This window comes from Eulemur rufifrons, chromosome 6 (assembly GCF_041146395.1).
Source record: "Eulemur rufifrons isolate Redbay chromosome 6, OSU_ERuf_1, whole genome shotgun sequence".
NCBI lineage: Eukaryota > Metazoa > Chordata > Mammalia > Primates > Lemuridae > Eulemur > Eulemur rufifrons.
The window spans coordinates 25,116,450-25,131,495 of NC_090988.1; the positions used below are offsets into that span (position 1 = coordinate 25,116,450).

General features: G+C 42.0%; 1 protein-coding gene across 1 annotated transcript in view; it reads right to left on the bottom strand.

The window, feature by feature from the left end:
* Positions 1 to 8,720: 8,720 nt before the first annotated feature.
* DDX10 (DEAD-box helicase 10) overlaps positions 8,721 to 15,046 on the bottom strand; it is a 251,676-nt gene continuing 245,350 nt past the window's right edge. Inside the window, exon 18 of the mRNA XM_069468967.1 lies at positions 8,721 to 9,403. Within this exon, the coding sequence (XP_069325068.1) occupies positions 9,226 to 9,403 (178 nt within the window). The 3' untranslated portion in view covers positions 8,721 to 9,225. The remainder of the gene's footprint in view (positions 9,404 to 15,046) is intronic.

A 15,046-nucleotide genomic window follows, 5' to 3' on the forward strand; every position in this document is an offset into this window, starting at 1 on the left:
ATGCTGGAGTTGGTTTAGTTTACATGTTTGTTGTTTGTTTGTTTGCTTATATATACGCATATCCATACAAGGATGTTTGTGGTAGTTTTATTCACGATAGTCCCAACCTGGAAACAAATGTCCAACAATAGGAAAACGGATAAATACTATGTGGTATAATCATTCCCCTGACCAGGGTTATGCATGTGGCTACATTCAGCCAGGAGCTTGGCTGGGCCTGGCACTTCTAAGATAATTCCTTCACAGGTCTGTCATCTCACTGGGGTGGCTGGAACAGCTGGTAGCTGGCTGAGCCTCTCCCTCCACATGGTCTCACAGTTCAGTAGTCTAGCCGAAATCTCAAGGCAGCCACTGGTTTTATTAGTGATAATTTTTTCTTGAACACTTACTGTGTCCCGGACACATATTATATTGTCTCATTTAATCCTCAAAAAATCTACTGGAGGTAGGCATTATTATTACATTTGACAGTAAACTAGTATGAAGCTCAGAAAGAACACCATGTGCAAGTTCAACAGCTAAGTAATCAGCAGGGATCAATGAATCAGTAGTAAGAAGTAGAGCTGTAGTTCCAATCTAGACCTGTTGCATTCCAAAGGGCCTAACAATATTGCCAATAAACTGTTGGCCAGTGGCAGAGGGTAGCACTGATTTGATTTCCAAAGCATGAGAGTGGCTCCCAAAACAGAGAGACAGACAAATATGTCCTGGGTACCCTCACTCCCAGGACTCAATGCATTCCCTAAAACTAGGTCCTTGCTGCTCTGTGGCTGTGCAAAGCCCACCTTGGTGGGGCTTTCACCACTTTCTACACTCAGCCAAAGGATCTAGCTTCCAAATTCAACTTTTTCCTCCCACTATAAACTCCTGACCTAGCTGAGTGTTAGGCAATGGGCTGTTGTGAGTACATTTTAGTGTGAATGACTAAATGTCTTATTCCTGTCAAAGGTATATATCTTTTTTTTTTTTTTTTTTTTTTTAGGCAGAGTCCCGCTCTGTCACCCTGGCTAGAGTGCCGTGGCATCAGCCTAGCTCACAGCAACCTCAAACTCCTGGGCTCAAGCAATCCTTCTGCCTCAGCCTCCCGAGTAGCTAGGACTACAGGCATGCGCCACCGTGCCCGGCTAATTTTTTCCATATATTTTTAGTTGTCCAGCTAATTTCTTTCTATTTTTTGGTAACGGGGTCTTGCTCTTGCTCAGGCTGGTTTCGAACTCCTGAGCTCAAACGATCCGCCCGCCTCGGCCTCCCAGAGTGCTAGGATTACAGGCATGAGCCACCGTGCCCAGCCGAGCTGTATGCCTTTTAAAAGAAACTCTTATGGACCTAAATGGATTTATGGATAGGACATATCTGTTCATTCACCAAATATTTGTTGAGTGTTCACTATGTGTTCTAGGATCAGGGATATAGCAATGAACAAAGATGACACTCTGGCCTCAATCAAGGAGCTTACTTTGTTTGGCAGGGTCAGGAGAGGAGAGGGGAGGAGCATGGAGAAAGACTAAAAATAATGTCATGTGGTGGCAAGTGCAGTGAAGGAGAATAAAAGAATAGAGTATGGCTCGGTGATGAAGAGGGTGCTATTTTCCATTGGCTGGTCAGAGAAAGCTTTTCATAAGGTGACACTTAAATGAGCCATGCAGGTAGCCCAGAATCAAGAACTCCAGGCAGGCTGGGCACAGTGGCTCACACCTGTAATCCCAGCATTTTGATAGGCCAAGGTGGGAGGATAGCTTGAGGCCAGGAGTTCAAGATCAGCCTGGGCAACATAGTAAGGCCCTGTCTCTTATGAAAAATTTAAAAATATTAGTTGGGTATGGTGGCACACACCTGTAATCCCAGCTACTCGAGAGGATGAGGCAGGAGGATTGCAGCAGCTCAGAAGTTCAAGGCTGCAGTGAGCTATGATTCTATGATTGCACCACTGTAGTCTAGCCTGGGCAGTAGAGCAAGACCTTGTCTCTCTAAAAAAGTAAATAAATAGAGAGAGACCTAGATAGAACTCCAAGCAGAAGACACAGCAGAGTCCAGTGTGACTGAAATGGAGTGAAGGAAGAGTAGTAGAAGAGGTCAGAGACTGAGCAAAACATAGGGCCTTATAGGCCACAGAAAAAACACTAGATTTTACAGTAGTCCTCACTTGTCTATAGGGAATACGTTCCAATATCCCCAGTGGACGCCTGAAACCATGGATAGTACGGAACACGACTGCCATCAGTTGGATTTCATTTCTGTTCATGTCTTCCATCCACAAATTTTATGCCTTTTTCATCTTAACTAAGCACTTATCACACACTGCGACCATAACTTGTGCAGTTTGAGGTGTGACAGCAAAACTAACATGCCTTTCTTTTTCCTTCTTCACAATTTCACAGATAGATTTGTTCTTACTGTAGATCTTAGCAACCTCAGCATATGATTTTTTTTCCTTATTAAGTATTTTTACCTTTTCACTTAAAGGAAGCACTTTATGGCTTCTTATGTGGCATCTCTGAATTGCCAGCACCACTGCTCTTGCACGTTAGGGCCATTATAAGTACAACAAAGGCAACCTGAACACAAGTACTGCGATACCAGGACAGTCGCTCTGATAACCAAAAGGCTACTACGTGACGAGGGGGTGGGGAGTGAAGACAGTGTGGACACGCTGGGTGAAGGGAGGATTCACATCCCAGGTGGGATGGGACTGAGATGGTGGGAGATTTCATCAGGCTACTCAGAATTTGAAACTTATAAATTATTTCCGGAATTTTCCATTTAATATTTTCAGACCACAGTTGACCACAGGTAACTAAATCTTGGAAAGTGAAACCGCAGATGAGGGGGGACTACTGCATTTGAAGTGAGACAGGAAGCCATTAGTTCTCAGCATGACCCAGTTTATGATGTAAAAGGATCAGTTTGGTTGCTGTGTGAGGGGAAGGGCAGAAGCAAGGAGACAGGTAAGAGGTCGCTGCAATAGTCCAGGGAATGACGGCTTGGCTCAGAGTGGAGATTGCAGTCGAAACGGTGATAAGAAGTTGGCTTTTGGATATATTTCAAATGAAGGGCTGACTGGATTTGCTAATAGATTAGATGTAAGAAGTAAGAGACAAGCCAAGAATGTCTCCAAGGTTTCTGGCCTCATGAACCAAAACAATGGAGATATTTACTGAGATAGAAAAAAAAAGACAGGAAGATTTTTTTGCAAGGGGGAAGTTAAGAGTTCATTTTGGGACATACTAACTACGAGATGCTTATTAGACATCCAGGTAGAAATGTTGAATACAGCTGGATGCGAGTCTAGAATGCAGAGAAGTTGGGCTAGAGACACAAATTGGAGAGTAATTATTGCATAGATGGTATTTTATGCCATAAAACTAGATGAGATCACCCATAGAATGAATGTACATCAGAAAGCCCAAGGGTTGAGCCCTAAAGGCCCCTAATGTTTAGAAGTCAAGAACATGGGGAACCAGAAAAGGAGATATAGAAAGAAGAAAGAGAGTTCCCTTAAAGTTAAGCAAAAAAGTGTTTTAAGAAGGTGGGAAAGTCAAATTCTACTGGTAGACTGATTCGGATGAGCCCCAAGAATCGATCTTGGATATGGCAATGCAGAAGTCAGTAGTGACTAGACAAGAGCTGTTTTGGTGGAGTGACAGGAACAAAAATTTAGTTAGAGTGGTTTAAAAGAGAAAGGGTGATCTGCCAGCACCTGCCTTCCCTCTGCAACCTAACAGTGTAACACTCAGTTTGACACTCAGAGGTGCTGGGTTTACACTTTGTGTTGGAGAAAATATTCATAACAACATCCCAGGTAGGCTCTGCAAGGAAGAGCACTGAAAGACTTTCACCATTCCAGTGAAGATGCAGATCATCGATTGCACTGAAAAAGAACTGGTAACTGGTGCTGGCTGTGAGCCTCACTGCAGCGAAAGTCCCATCACAACGATGTGGGGGAGAGAACGGCCTGGGGACCAAAGGAAGTGCTTCCTAGAGAAGGAAGGTGAGCAACACAAGACGGTTCACAAACCCAGCTGCTAAGGGGGGCATCATTTCTAAGGGTGCAGGCTAACACGTGGGCGCCTTGGCTGAATGCTGCATCTCTAGTACTGAGAACAGTGCCTGGTGCACAGTAGGTGACAAAGGCATGAAGCCCCCTCTCCTTCCACAAAAGAAGATTCTACCTATTTACACCCTATATCTCTGTGCTCCCTATATCTCAGTTTCTCCTGTCTTCTTCCATACACAGTTTTCCTCCTCGCTCTGCATCCATGGAGACTACGATTTACGTTTACAGGTGACTTACCTTCTGGCTTTGGGTTGGGTAGGGCCAATGGGGACCACAGGCAGGAGTCTAGAAAGGCAGGCGAGGTCATGGTATTTATTCTCCTGGCTTTTTCCCTGTGGTCACCTCATGCTGGCTGCATATCTCAACTGAAGGTCACAAAGCAGATATTTACCCTCCTCCCTCCTTCCAGGTTTTGGTAACCAACCACTCTCATCCCTCGGGGCCAGCGGTGGTAACGGGTCTGTTCCTAAGCATCAGGGTAGAAAGTCTTTATGGTTTCCTCACCCTGCCCTCCCTATATAAATAATCCATTTAGTAAACTCCTTAGAATTATCCTCATTTGTGCTGCCATCTGTTTCTTGCTGGAACTCCGATAGAATCCCTATCTGTGAATGGTGATTTTAATAACTCTCTGAATTCCACTAGAGCCTTGTTGCTCAATTGAAGCCAGAGGCCGGCAGCATCACCATCCCGTGGGAGCTTGTTAGAAATGCACAATCTCAGGCTCCACCCCGGAGCTATTAAATCAGAATCTGCACTTTTAATAGATCCCCTGGCAATTCCTATGCACATTAAAACCTAAGAAACATTGCACTGGGATATTTTGTTTCACTGGAGCTCCTTGGGGTGCAAAACACCCCAAAACTCAGACCAGCTCAGGCAAGGCGATGGGATCTTATTATACCTCAGGCAGTGCAGGAGACAGACTCACATAGAAATTTAAGATCCATGAGCAGATTAAACCTCATAGAGACAAGAACCAGAGGGTCCGTCTAAATCTGAGAGATCAACAACTAGACTCGGCAGGTCTTTGCCTGACGGCCTTAACTCACTACTCTACACGCATTGCTTCTGGTCCCAAGACCAGTTGGGTCCCTCACCCTTTTATCTTTTTGCCAGCGTTCTTTTTCACTTCCAGCTCTAACTCCTAATTGGAGCTCTTTTTGCCCATCATGTGCTCCCCGGTCTATCTCACAACCTTCCCGTTTTGATCACTACCTGCATTTCAGTTTCTGAGAGTAAGAAAGTTATCCGCTCAATTTGTCCCTGTTTGGGCAGAGCTTTCTGCATCAGCCTCCCTCACAGGCTGATGGGTTAGCAGCCCATTCCCGACTGAGCAGGCACTGGGTGACGTGGCGTAAAACACGCCTGCCCCAGTCTAGTCAGCAGGGGCTGTGGAAGAAAATCGCACAATGATCACACATCTAGTTACAGTGGTCTTAAAAGACACAAAACAGGGCTTCAAACATTGGTTGCAGGCTCTTTCCCCTTTACCTACACCCCTACCGCACCTCCCCCCGCCCCCACTTCCAGGAACATCTGCAGCCTCTGGCAGCCTGACAGTCACGGAGATGACTTTTCATGTTCAGCATATTTCAAATGTTGTGTAACAAAATTAATTACATTTAATTAAACTTAATTTTTTTATAGCCCCAAACAAATCTAAAATGCCATGTTAAGCTTATGAAATGGCAGTCCTCCAAAGGGTTCTGCTGCCGGGCGCATCTATCAGAGACTTATGTAATTTTAGGGATCATTTTACATGAGTCTGATGAATGGCCTCTCAGCCTTCATTAGACATTAAACAAGAGTTATTCTCTGGGTCCTAGACCAAGCGACTACCTACGTCCTTCCCACTTCCCGCATCCCAGCAACAGCCCCCCCGACCCGAACAATCATCTTCCTCTTTCCACCTGCTTTTCTCATGGTGCACTGAAATTAGGAGTTTGCTTCTCTTTCCCCTGTGCCCGCACTGTACGGTAGCAGGAGAGGGAAATGTTTGTATTTCTCACAAGTACAGGGCCTGCCACACGGTAGTGGCTGAGTTTATTTGAATGAATGACTGCTCTTGCTCACTGCTCGTGAGCTTCTCTCCCCTTGTGTATTAGTCTAGTTTCACTGTGATAAACCCCCAAGTCCCCGTGGGTTTCTCGTTCTACGTGGGTTGCAGAGGTGGCTGCAGGTCTACTTTACCTGTCTTCTCACCTTGGGCCCAGACTGAGAAGTGTCTTCTCTCTGGTCCATGCTGGTCTGAAGGTGGAGGGCAGGAGTGCCCGAGGGCTGATGCAAACATCAATGCACCTTAAAGCCTCCTGGCAGAACCGGCACACGGGACCTTCCACCACATTCCAGGGGCTAAAGAGAGTTCGCATGGCCAAGCCCAGCAAAAGTGGGGTGTTAAGAACATGCTTCCCAAAGGGAGAGAGGGGTTGGGAGAGAATATGTGCTGAACAAAATACATGAGTTTTTTTTTTTGTTACATGAGTTTTCTACCAGCACTATTCTGGTGCTTTAACTAGTTTTCAAAATCAGCAAATTAAAAGCCCTTACACCACACATATATTTGGATCCATTCAGTTCCAGGGACAAACTAGTTTATGCAAAAAAGAAAATTACTGGCCCATCACATAACTGGGAAGTCCAAGGAGTAGATTAAGTTGAAGCCCAGGGGCTCAAACAATGCCATCCGGGCGCTTTCTCCATCTCATTGCTCTGCTCACCTTGGTGTGTTGATCTTATTCTCCCCAATCTCTCAAAGGTGGTCCCCATATGGCTGGAGAAAATGGCTGCCAAAGGCCCCAAATCCACATCCTCCCTGCTTAGTAAATCCCCCTGGGTAAGGAATTTCTCACTCATTGTCTGCGTAGCACTCACAGGGAAGGAGTTTAATTGTTCCTATCTGAGTATTATATCCAACCCGGGCCGTCTGTGTTTAGAAATGACTGTCCAGATTTGGACCATGCACCATTCCCTGATGTCAGAGATGGCAGGGCCTCTAACCACCACACACACAAACATGACAAAACAGTAGCTAATTTAGTCCACTTAAATATATATTTGTTACCTGAATTTTCTATTAGTGCTATCCTGATGTTTTAACTAAACTTCAAAAATTAGCACTCTAAAGTCATCTACGATGTACGTATTCGTCAGGAACCATTCAGTTCCACAGACACAGTACAACTCAAACTAGTTTATTAACCAAAGGTCTTGTGATATATTTATTCAGTGTCTACACATAGGAAGGAAACTGCCTTAATTCCTTATTTGGGTCAGGAAAAATGATCTAAAACTGCAGAGTACATTCAACGGCCAACCTTCAGTTTACATACTCTTGCATCTTTCTGCCCTTTGAAAATATTCAAGACCAAGAGACCCTGTATCAGAAACTAATTTTAAAATCTTTCCAGGTTGTTATATACCAAATTCCTTTCCCACCAATTTCCTTTTCTTCTCCCTATTATAGCCATTTCATCTAGTTCTCATTCCCATCATTCTATATCCTTCCTACCAGAGGTGATACAGCACAGTGCTACAACAGACCTCTAAAAATTACCTTGGTTTATAAGTGTCCACTAATTACAGGGCCGGTGCTGTGTTTGGCTCTAGGGATATACAGGGTGGAAGAAAGAGTCCTTTTGCTCTCAAGAGACTTGTCAAACAGAAGGGGCAACAGGCTTATAAACAAGTTTCTGTAACAGCAGATGATAAGCACTATAACAGAAGCATAACAGCTGAAGAGAAGCACACTCAGATCTGTGTACACTGGGAAGAGAAGTCTGACCACTGTGGGAGGCTGGGGTGGAGAAATGTGACACCTGAGAAGTACAGTGACCGGCCAGGAGACCTTGGAGTCTGGGCAGGTCACGATGAGATACTGAACTATGACCGAAGGCAGAAGCTATGAGAACAGAGAACAATGAATAGGAGTCATTATCAAAGAGGAATCAATAGAACCAGTAAAGCAAAGTGAGCAAACCAAGAAGCCAAGGCGTCATCAAATTTCCCATTTTGATGGCAAGATGATGTTGGTGCTGGCTCCTGAGGATACAGAATACAAGAGGAGGAGAAACTTTTTGGAGTTAAATACGGACTTGGGCTGAACAAGTGTCTAAGATATCCGGGTGTAATGCCATCGATTCTCCTCCTTGGACTTACGATAGACTTGCAGCTGCTACTGAAAATTATATTTGTTTGTTCCCAGAGTGGGGAAGTAGGAAAGAGACAGAATAATGAGAGGATGACAAAGCCATGATAAAATCAGTAGTTTCATGCCAAGACCAGATTTCTTCACCACATTGTTTCCCTTTGAAGAATCTGACATTTGTAACAAAAAAGAGGCTCCGTCTTGTCTTGCTTTTTACTCATTATAAGGAGCAGGGTGTGGGTCAGGACGTGTGGTATCTCCTGACTAGCGCATTTGCAGAGGCTATTTTGTGCTCAGTAAGTAATCAGGTTTTAGTCAGAATCTTCAGATTCAGGACTTCTATAGATTTTATATAAGTGATGGCTAGCATATCTGCAAGTGTGAGTTAAATGACATTATCTTTGAGAAGGCTAACTTAAGAACATGAAAAACTGTTTCAGGAATGGCCAAGCACTGTGATCTTAAGAGCCTTGAGGGTTCGCTGATATCACTCACTGGACACAATGCAAACATTAATATTTTGTTTTATAGGAAATATATTTATTATTGATCATCTCAATTCAAAAATACTCATTCTTTCTCAAGGCTGGTCCATCATACTCTACCTCTTTGTAAATATTCTATACATCAAAATATGAGCAATTTTGTTAAACAATAACATAGAAACTTCTGTAAGACAGGAATTTCTAACAATGAACCAAGACCTCCAGAACTTGCCAGTAAAACAAAGGAAGCATTGCCAATGACAAGGTGTAGAAAGCCATCGATAAAATCTAACAGAGCACATGCTGGAAATTGTGATCAAGAAATTGTATAATCCATCTTCACTCTTGAGTATGCTCTGTGATGGCACAAAGCCCATCCTGTGAGAGGGGCTTAGAGACACGATTGCTTCTGTCTGGAGAATGTATCCTTTGGGGTGGGACACATGGTAATTAAGCATCCCAAAATCAATTGTTTTTCAACTTCTTGCCCACAAAATAATGACCAGAGGTATCAAGGAAAAGGCAGGCACAGGAAGCATCTAGCTCTGATTTCTGAGCAGATGTAACACCAGCTCTTCATCCTCCGCTAAAGACAGGCCCGTATCCAAAGGCTCTAACGTGTCCCACTTGGCCTTCTTCCTGTTACGACTTGTTGGTCCCACGACTTCCGCTTCACTGTTGTTTCTCTTCCTCATTCTCTGCTGCTTCTTGGTATCACTGGTGGGAACAAATCCAATGATTTACTTTATAGATAACTACACTCAATAGTATGAAACCAAACATTTAAAATAGGACAATGGTACCAGAAACAGATAGTTGGAAAACTGATTATTATTTAAGAAAGAACAAAACTACAACCACATCAAGGTATCTGTACCATAAGAAAATACCTTCCCATTAGTAGACGGGGAGAATGGGCCCATCATGCATCAAGCATGACCAGGGTACTTTGTTCACGCTGTGTCATCAAACCTTTGCAATGACTTTAGGAGGCTACACATATATTATCCACCATTTGAGGACATTGAGAGGCTCCCTAGGTAGGTCTGGCTCTGGTCTGTGCTTGTCCTGCCACATCAAACCACCTCTCTTTAAACTTAGGTTATCTTTGGGTAGCAGTCTGTGAGCTAAGAGGTATCAGGATACCAGGTACTGATGCTAGTATCTGTTACATTCAGTTGTGATATAGAGATCATGAATCAAATAGGACCTAGAATGTTAAATTACAGATGTAAAGTATCAAATAAATTTCCCCCCATTTAAAGGTCTGTGTCTAAGACACATATATATAGTCTTAAGAAAGCCAGCATTATTGCAGTATTCTGCACATACCCCAAGACATAGGACATAAAAATAAAGCTAATTTCTGAAAGTAAAGGAAATCACTCGATATATTAAAAATAGAAGAAAAAGCAAGACAACATCCTCAAAGCATTTTGAGATATCATCATGTTACAAGATGACCCAATTATTGGACACAAGATTAAACAAAATTCAAGGCCCATTTAGTGGCAACAGCAGTAGCAGCCATGTAGGAAGGGCTTACTAGGGTCTGGCACTGTGCTACATGCTTTACATAAATCACACATCATTTATCTTCATGAAAACCCTCAGTGTGGGGGAGCATTGGCCTCATTCTACAATGAGGTTAAGAGAGGTTAAATGGCTGGATCCAGATTACACACATGGGACTCAAACCCAGACCTGAATTAACTGAATCCAGCCCCAAAGGCAGGCTATTGAAAGCAATTAGAGTTGACTCGCTCAACATTTGGATGACAGTAACGGAAAGAATTAGCTGTGGAAAGAGCATTGGTTTGACAACATAGTCAAACTTTAGCCAATCAACTAAAATTTCTATGCCTCAGTTTTCTTATCTGTAAAGATGAAGAAAATTTATTTAGAATTGCAAGAATTAAACAAAATTATATAAATGAGAGCATACAGGAGTGCTCAAGACATTAATTTACTTTCTGCCTATAAACTACTCCTTTTCATATTCCCATTTTGACTGTTTATAATAGTCTATAAAAAATCATAGAAATATTACTTTGTATTCCAAGCACATGATGTATTCCAAAGGAGAACTGCTCAAGTTCCAATGGACTTGATTACTTGTTAAGAAAACAGTCTGGATATCAAAGTGAATGTGCCTAATCAGCATATCCATTTATGACCAGCTTGAAGCACAACTGTAAATAATTCCCCCATTTACCTCCCAGAAGTGCCCAATGCTCTGACTCAGCCATTCTCTTTCACCATTGGAGGAAAGACAAACTATAGGACGCTGTGGTTATTTAAAGCCACAGTCACTGCATTTTAAAAGGGCGCCTGAAGAGATGAACATGAAAGAGTTCCCTGTGATGGAAATTCAGTCAGCAAAGAATTAAAATAATTCTTAGCAAAAGGGGCCTTAAAAAAATGTAGTGAGAGCCCCAATCGGCTTATGAGTGTGGCTAGTCCCTTGACAATTCCACTGGGTTACAGTGCCATGATTTATTTAGTATAAGGGAATACTGATTTTTGCCCAGCCTGTACATCAAGTGCATCTCAGAGCAGCTCATCAAAAATGGCCTAACTAGTGGGCTCTACTAATGCATCTTTTGTCAGTGTATTCCTGCACATTACATGCCCTGCAGGAAATAGGTGGTTCAGATAATAAAAGGAAGATGGGAAATTTACATAGCCCCAATATTTTCACAATTAGCAGCTTTGCTGCTTTGTGGATCACTTCAAATTTTACAAAGGCATTTTATGCTATTTTACATAACAAATAAGTAGCAGTCTGTATAACAAATTAATTATTAAATAGCATAGATGTTCTATAGGTAATTCACCAAAAAGGAAATAGTATAATAAACCTAGAGAACTAGTAAGCAGAAAGCAAAATATCGCCACAAAGTCGTCTCTTCAGGAAAGACCTCTTCCAAATGGTGCAGCACTCGAAGGCTCTGCCCTACTTATATCCTGATGAATCAGGCAGAGAGGGGTTCTGATCCCACCCAGCCAATGTTTACTGGGAGATTACTGGATCCAACTGAGGACAGGGAATTCTTTATGATTGGTTAACAATTTAATGTATGTAATGGAGAATCCTGGTTTCTTGATTCTTAAATTATTTCTGCAAATTTTGGGAGGGACTCCTGCACTTTTCCATCAAGAGTTCTATTAGGTGCCCTGTGGCAGCACATCACTGGTGCAGTTCACCAAATAGAAGAACATGCTGAAGATTGTGGGTCCACTGAAAGCATGAAAATGCAATGTAGGTCAGAAACAGGGGTACCACCTGGGAGTTCCTTTCATGAAATAAATGTTCTCCATTAAACCAAAAGAGGTAAGGAGGCTCACAAGATGACCGACGAGGTAGTGGCCTACAAAACAGGACAGAGTCAGAGCCTGAGCTCTGCATTTTATCTTCATATCAGTACTTCTGTGGGACTTAAAGTGTTGAAATCTTTCCATATTCTTCAAACGTTTGGGGCAAGCGTCAAAAACAACCATACCACTGCTCAACATTAAAAGCACATTTTAAGATGTGCTTTATCAACATAACAGTTGATAAAGCACAACTTAAAAAGCAAAAGCATGGCTCAACTCAGAGCACTACTGCTACTGCTACCACTACTGTAAAAATAAAACCACCAAGGCCAGGTGAGGTGGCTCACACCTGTAATCCTAGCACTCCAGGAGGCAGAAGTGAGAGGATCGCTTGAGGTCACTGCTTCAAGACCAGCCTGAGCAAAAGCAAATCCCATTTCTACAAAAAAAGAAAAATTATCCGGGTGTGGTGGCACACACCTGTAGTCCCAGCTACTCGGGAGGCTGAGGCAGGGGGATCGCTTGAACCCAGGAGTCTGAGGTTGCAGTGAGCTATGACAACGCCATTGCACTCTAGTGCAGGTGAGAGAGGATCTCAAAAAAATAAAAAAAAAAAACCAAAAAACCAAAGCTAAAGAATTCAGAGCTACTAAACTTTCGACAACCCCAAATAATAAAGAAACTTAATTAGTAATGACTGGTGTGTCATTTAAAGAACAGATCATACAACAGAGTGAAAAGAAAAAAAATCATGTGATACGTAATCTGAACACACAGGGAAATTCTACTTCAATGATTCTGAAATTTTAGTGAAAATGAATATACAAAAGCTTGCCATAATACCCCAATTAACCACCTGAGACAATTTATTAATTGCTATTAAGAAAAAAGACATAATATTGGAATGTGAATTCAATTTTAAAATCTTAATAAATTTGCAATTGAGTTTTAAACAGAATATAACTTTCTAAATTATCTGAACTCAAACATCAAAATTCTCCTAGAGGCCGGGCGCGGTGGCTCACACCTGTAATCCTAGCACTCTGGGAGGCCGAGGTGGGCGGATCGTTTGAGCTCAGGAGTTCGAGACCAGCCTGAGCAAGAGCGAGACCCCATCTCTACTAAAAATAGAAAGACATTATATGGACAGCTAAAAAATATATATAGAAAAAATTAGCCAAGCATGGTGGTGCATGCCTGTAGTCCCAGCTACTCGGGAGGCTGAGACAGGAGGATCGCCTGAGCTCAGGAGTTTGAGGTTGCTGTGAGCTAGGCTGACGCCACGGCACTCACTCTAGCCTGGGCAACAGAGTGAGACTCTGTCTCAAAAAAAAAAAAATTCTCCTAGACATTGAACTGATTTTTCAATAGGATTGGTCCTGGTTTCAACATTTTTTTCCGTATACTTATAGTTCTCTAGTCACCCAGAATAAGAGTGCAGTCTGTGTTAATTTCACGAGAAACAGAAGAAAGGGAGGACAACCTGGAGTTAGCACGCTTGGGTCAGCCTTGGTCCCTCACTGCTCAAGCATGGCCCTTACTCCTGACATCAGTGGACACTTCTTGTGGGTTCCCACAGTGCCCCACTGTGAATGTGGCACCCCTCTCCTAGGTCCCCCCTGGCCTTTCAAGACCCATCTCTCTAATTCTTCATCTTCCAAGAAAGGTACCAATCTGCCTATTAAAAGTTATCTCTTTCCTCTGAATTCTCAAATCCCTAATTATTAGTCATTTTGCACCTAACATTGCTACTTCCTGATGCTAAAGTGATTTCTCACCTGTATGCATCCTCAATCCCAATTAGAATGTAAACTCCTGAGTGGGAATTTAAGTTAGCACCACCTTTCTGGAGAGCAAATTTGGCAGCACCTTTCAAGTCTTTACAGTGTACATGCCAGCAATTTCTCTTTGGGAGAATTGTTTATCCGAAGGAAATAATTAAGGATTTATAAATAAGAATATTCAAAGTATAGCTATTTTTAATTTCAGAAGGTTGGAAACCCCAAAGTCCAACCATAAAGGATTAAATAAGTTATAAAATTAGAAGTGAGATACTATGCAGCTATTAAAAATGTTGCAGGAATTTTTTTTATGGACACTGAAAACAATTATAAAACCAATACAGAAAGCGTCCGTTTATGTTTTAAAAAGTATATATGTTATGTTTGCATAGAAAAAGACTTGGGAGATTTTTTTAAATGTTCTTTTAGCTGTTATATATACTTTCTCATTTTTCTGTAACAAGCCTGTAATACTCTTCGCAATAAAAACAGAAATAAAATGAAGTTTGAAGTTCTGGGCAGCTAGGTATATGTCGATTTTTTTTGTAATTCCACAGAGCTCAGAAGCAGACAGAGTAGGTGTGCCACATATTCTTTGTTCCTGCTGATGACTCAATCTCTACTTTAGGGCCCCTCAATCTATAGAAATATTGGGAAAGGCGAGACTTCTTAGGTCAGGATATATGGGTCATGGATTATTTTTTAAAAATCTGCAATTGTTTGCCAAAGACTAAAGTTGTGGGATTTCTTTGCTTTTGGCTAAAATTACACTAACTGAGCTAATACTTGATACTTCAGAAGCTTCCATGGACTGGAAATTTTATGTCTTTGTAATAAAACAAATGTGAAACATTAAGTACTAACTTTCTTGAGACAAAAATCTTTCAAAACATGAGACCATTAGGGTTGGAAAAAGTTCTCTGTGATGATGAAAGTGTTGGAAGTCATCATTCAATACTCAAGAATGGTGCTCCCTGGACCATATGGGTAAATTTGTGAGTTTCTGATGATTTTACTTTTCAGTTTTACGTATTAGGCTTTCTAGGAAGCCATTCTATAATGGTTTCCATGCTCACTAGCCCCCTAGAAAATAGAAAAAAATCTTAAGAACCAGTCATCTTAAATCAGAGTTCTTGTTCAATTATCATTTATAAAACCATAACATCTCCTGTGTAACATTTCTCTCTTTCTGGTTAGTCTTACGTATATTTAGAGGAGTAATCTTTGTAAAAGTACAGCTTGGCTCTTGTCATTCTTCATA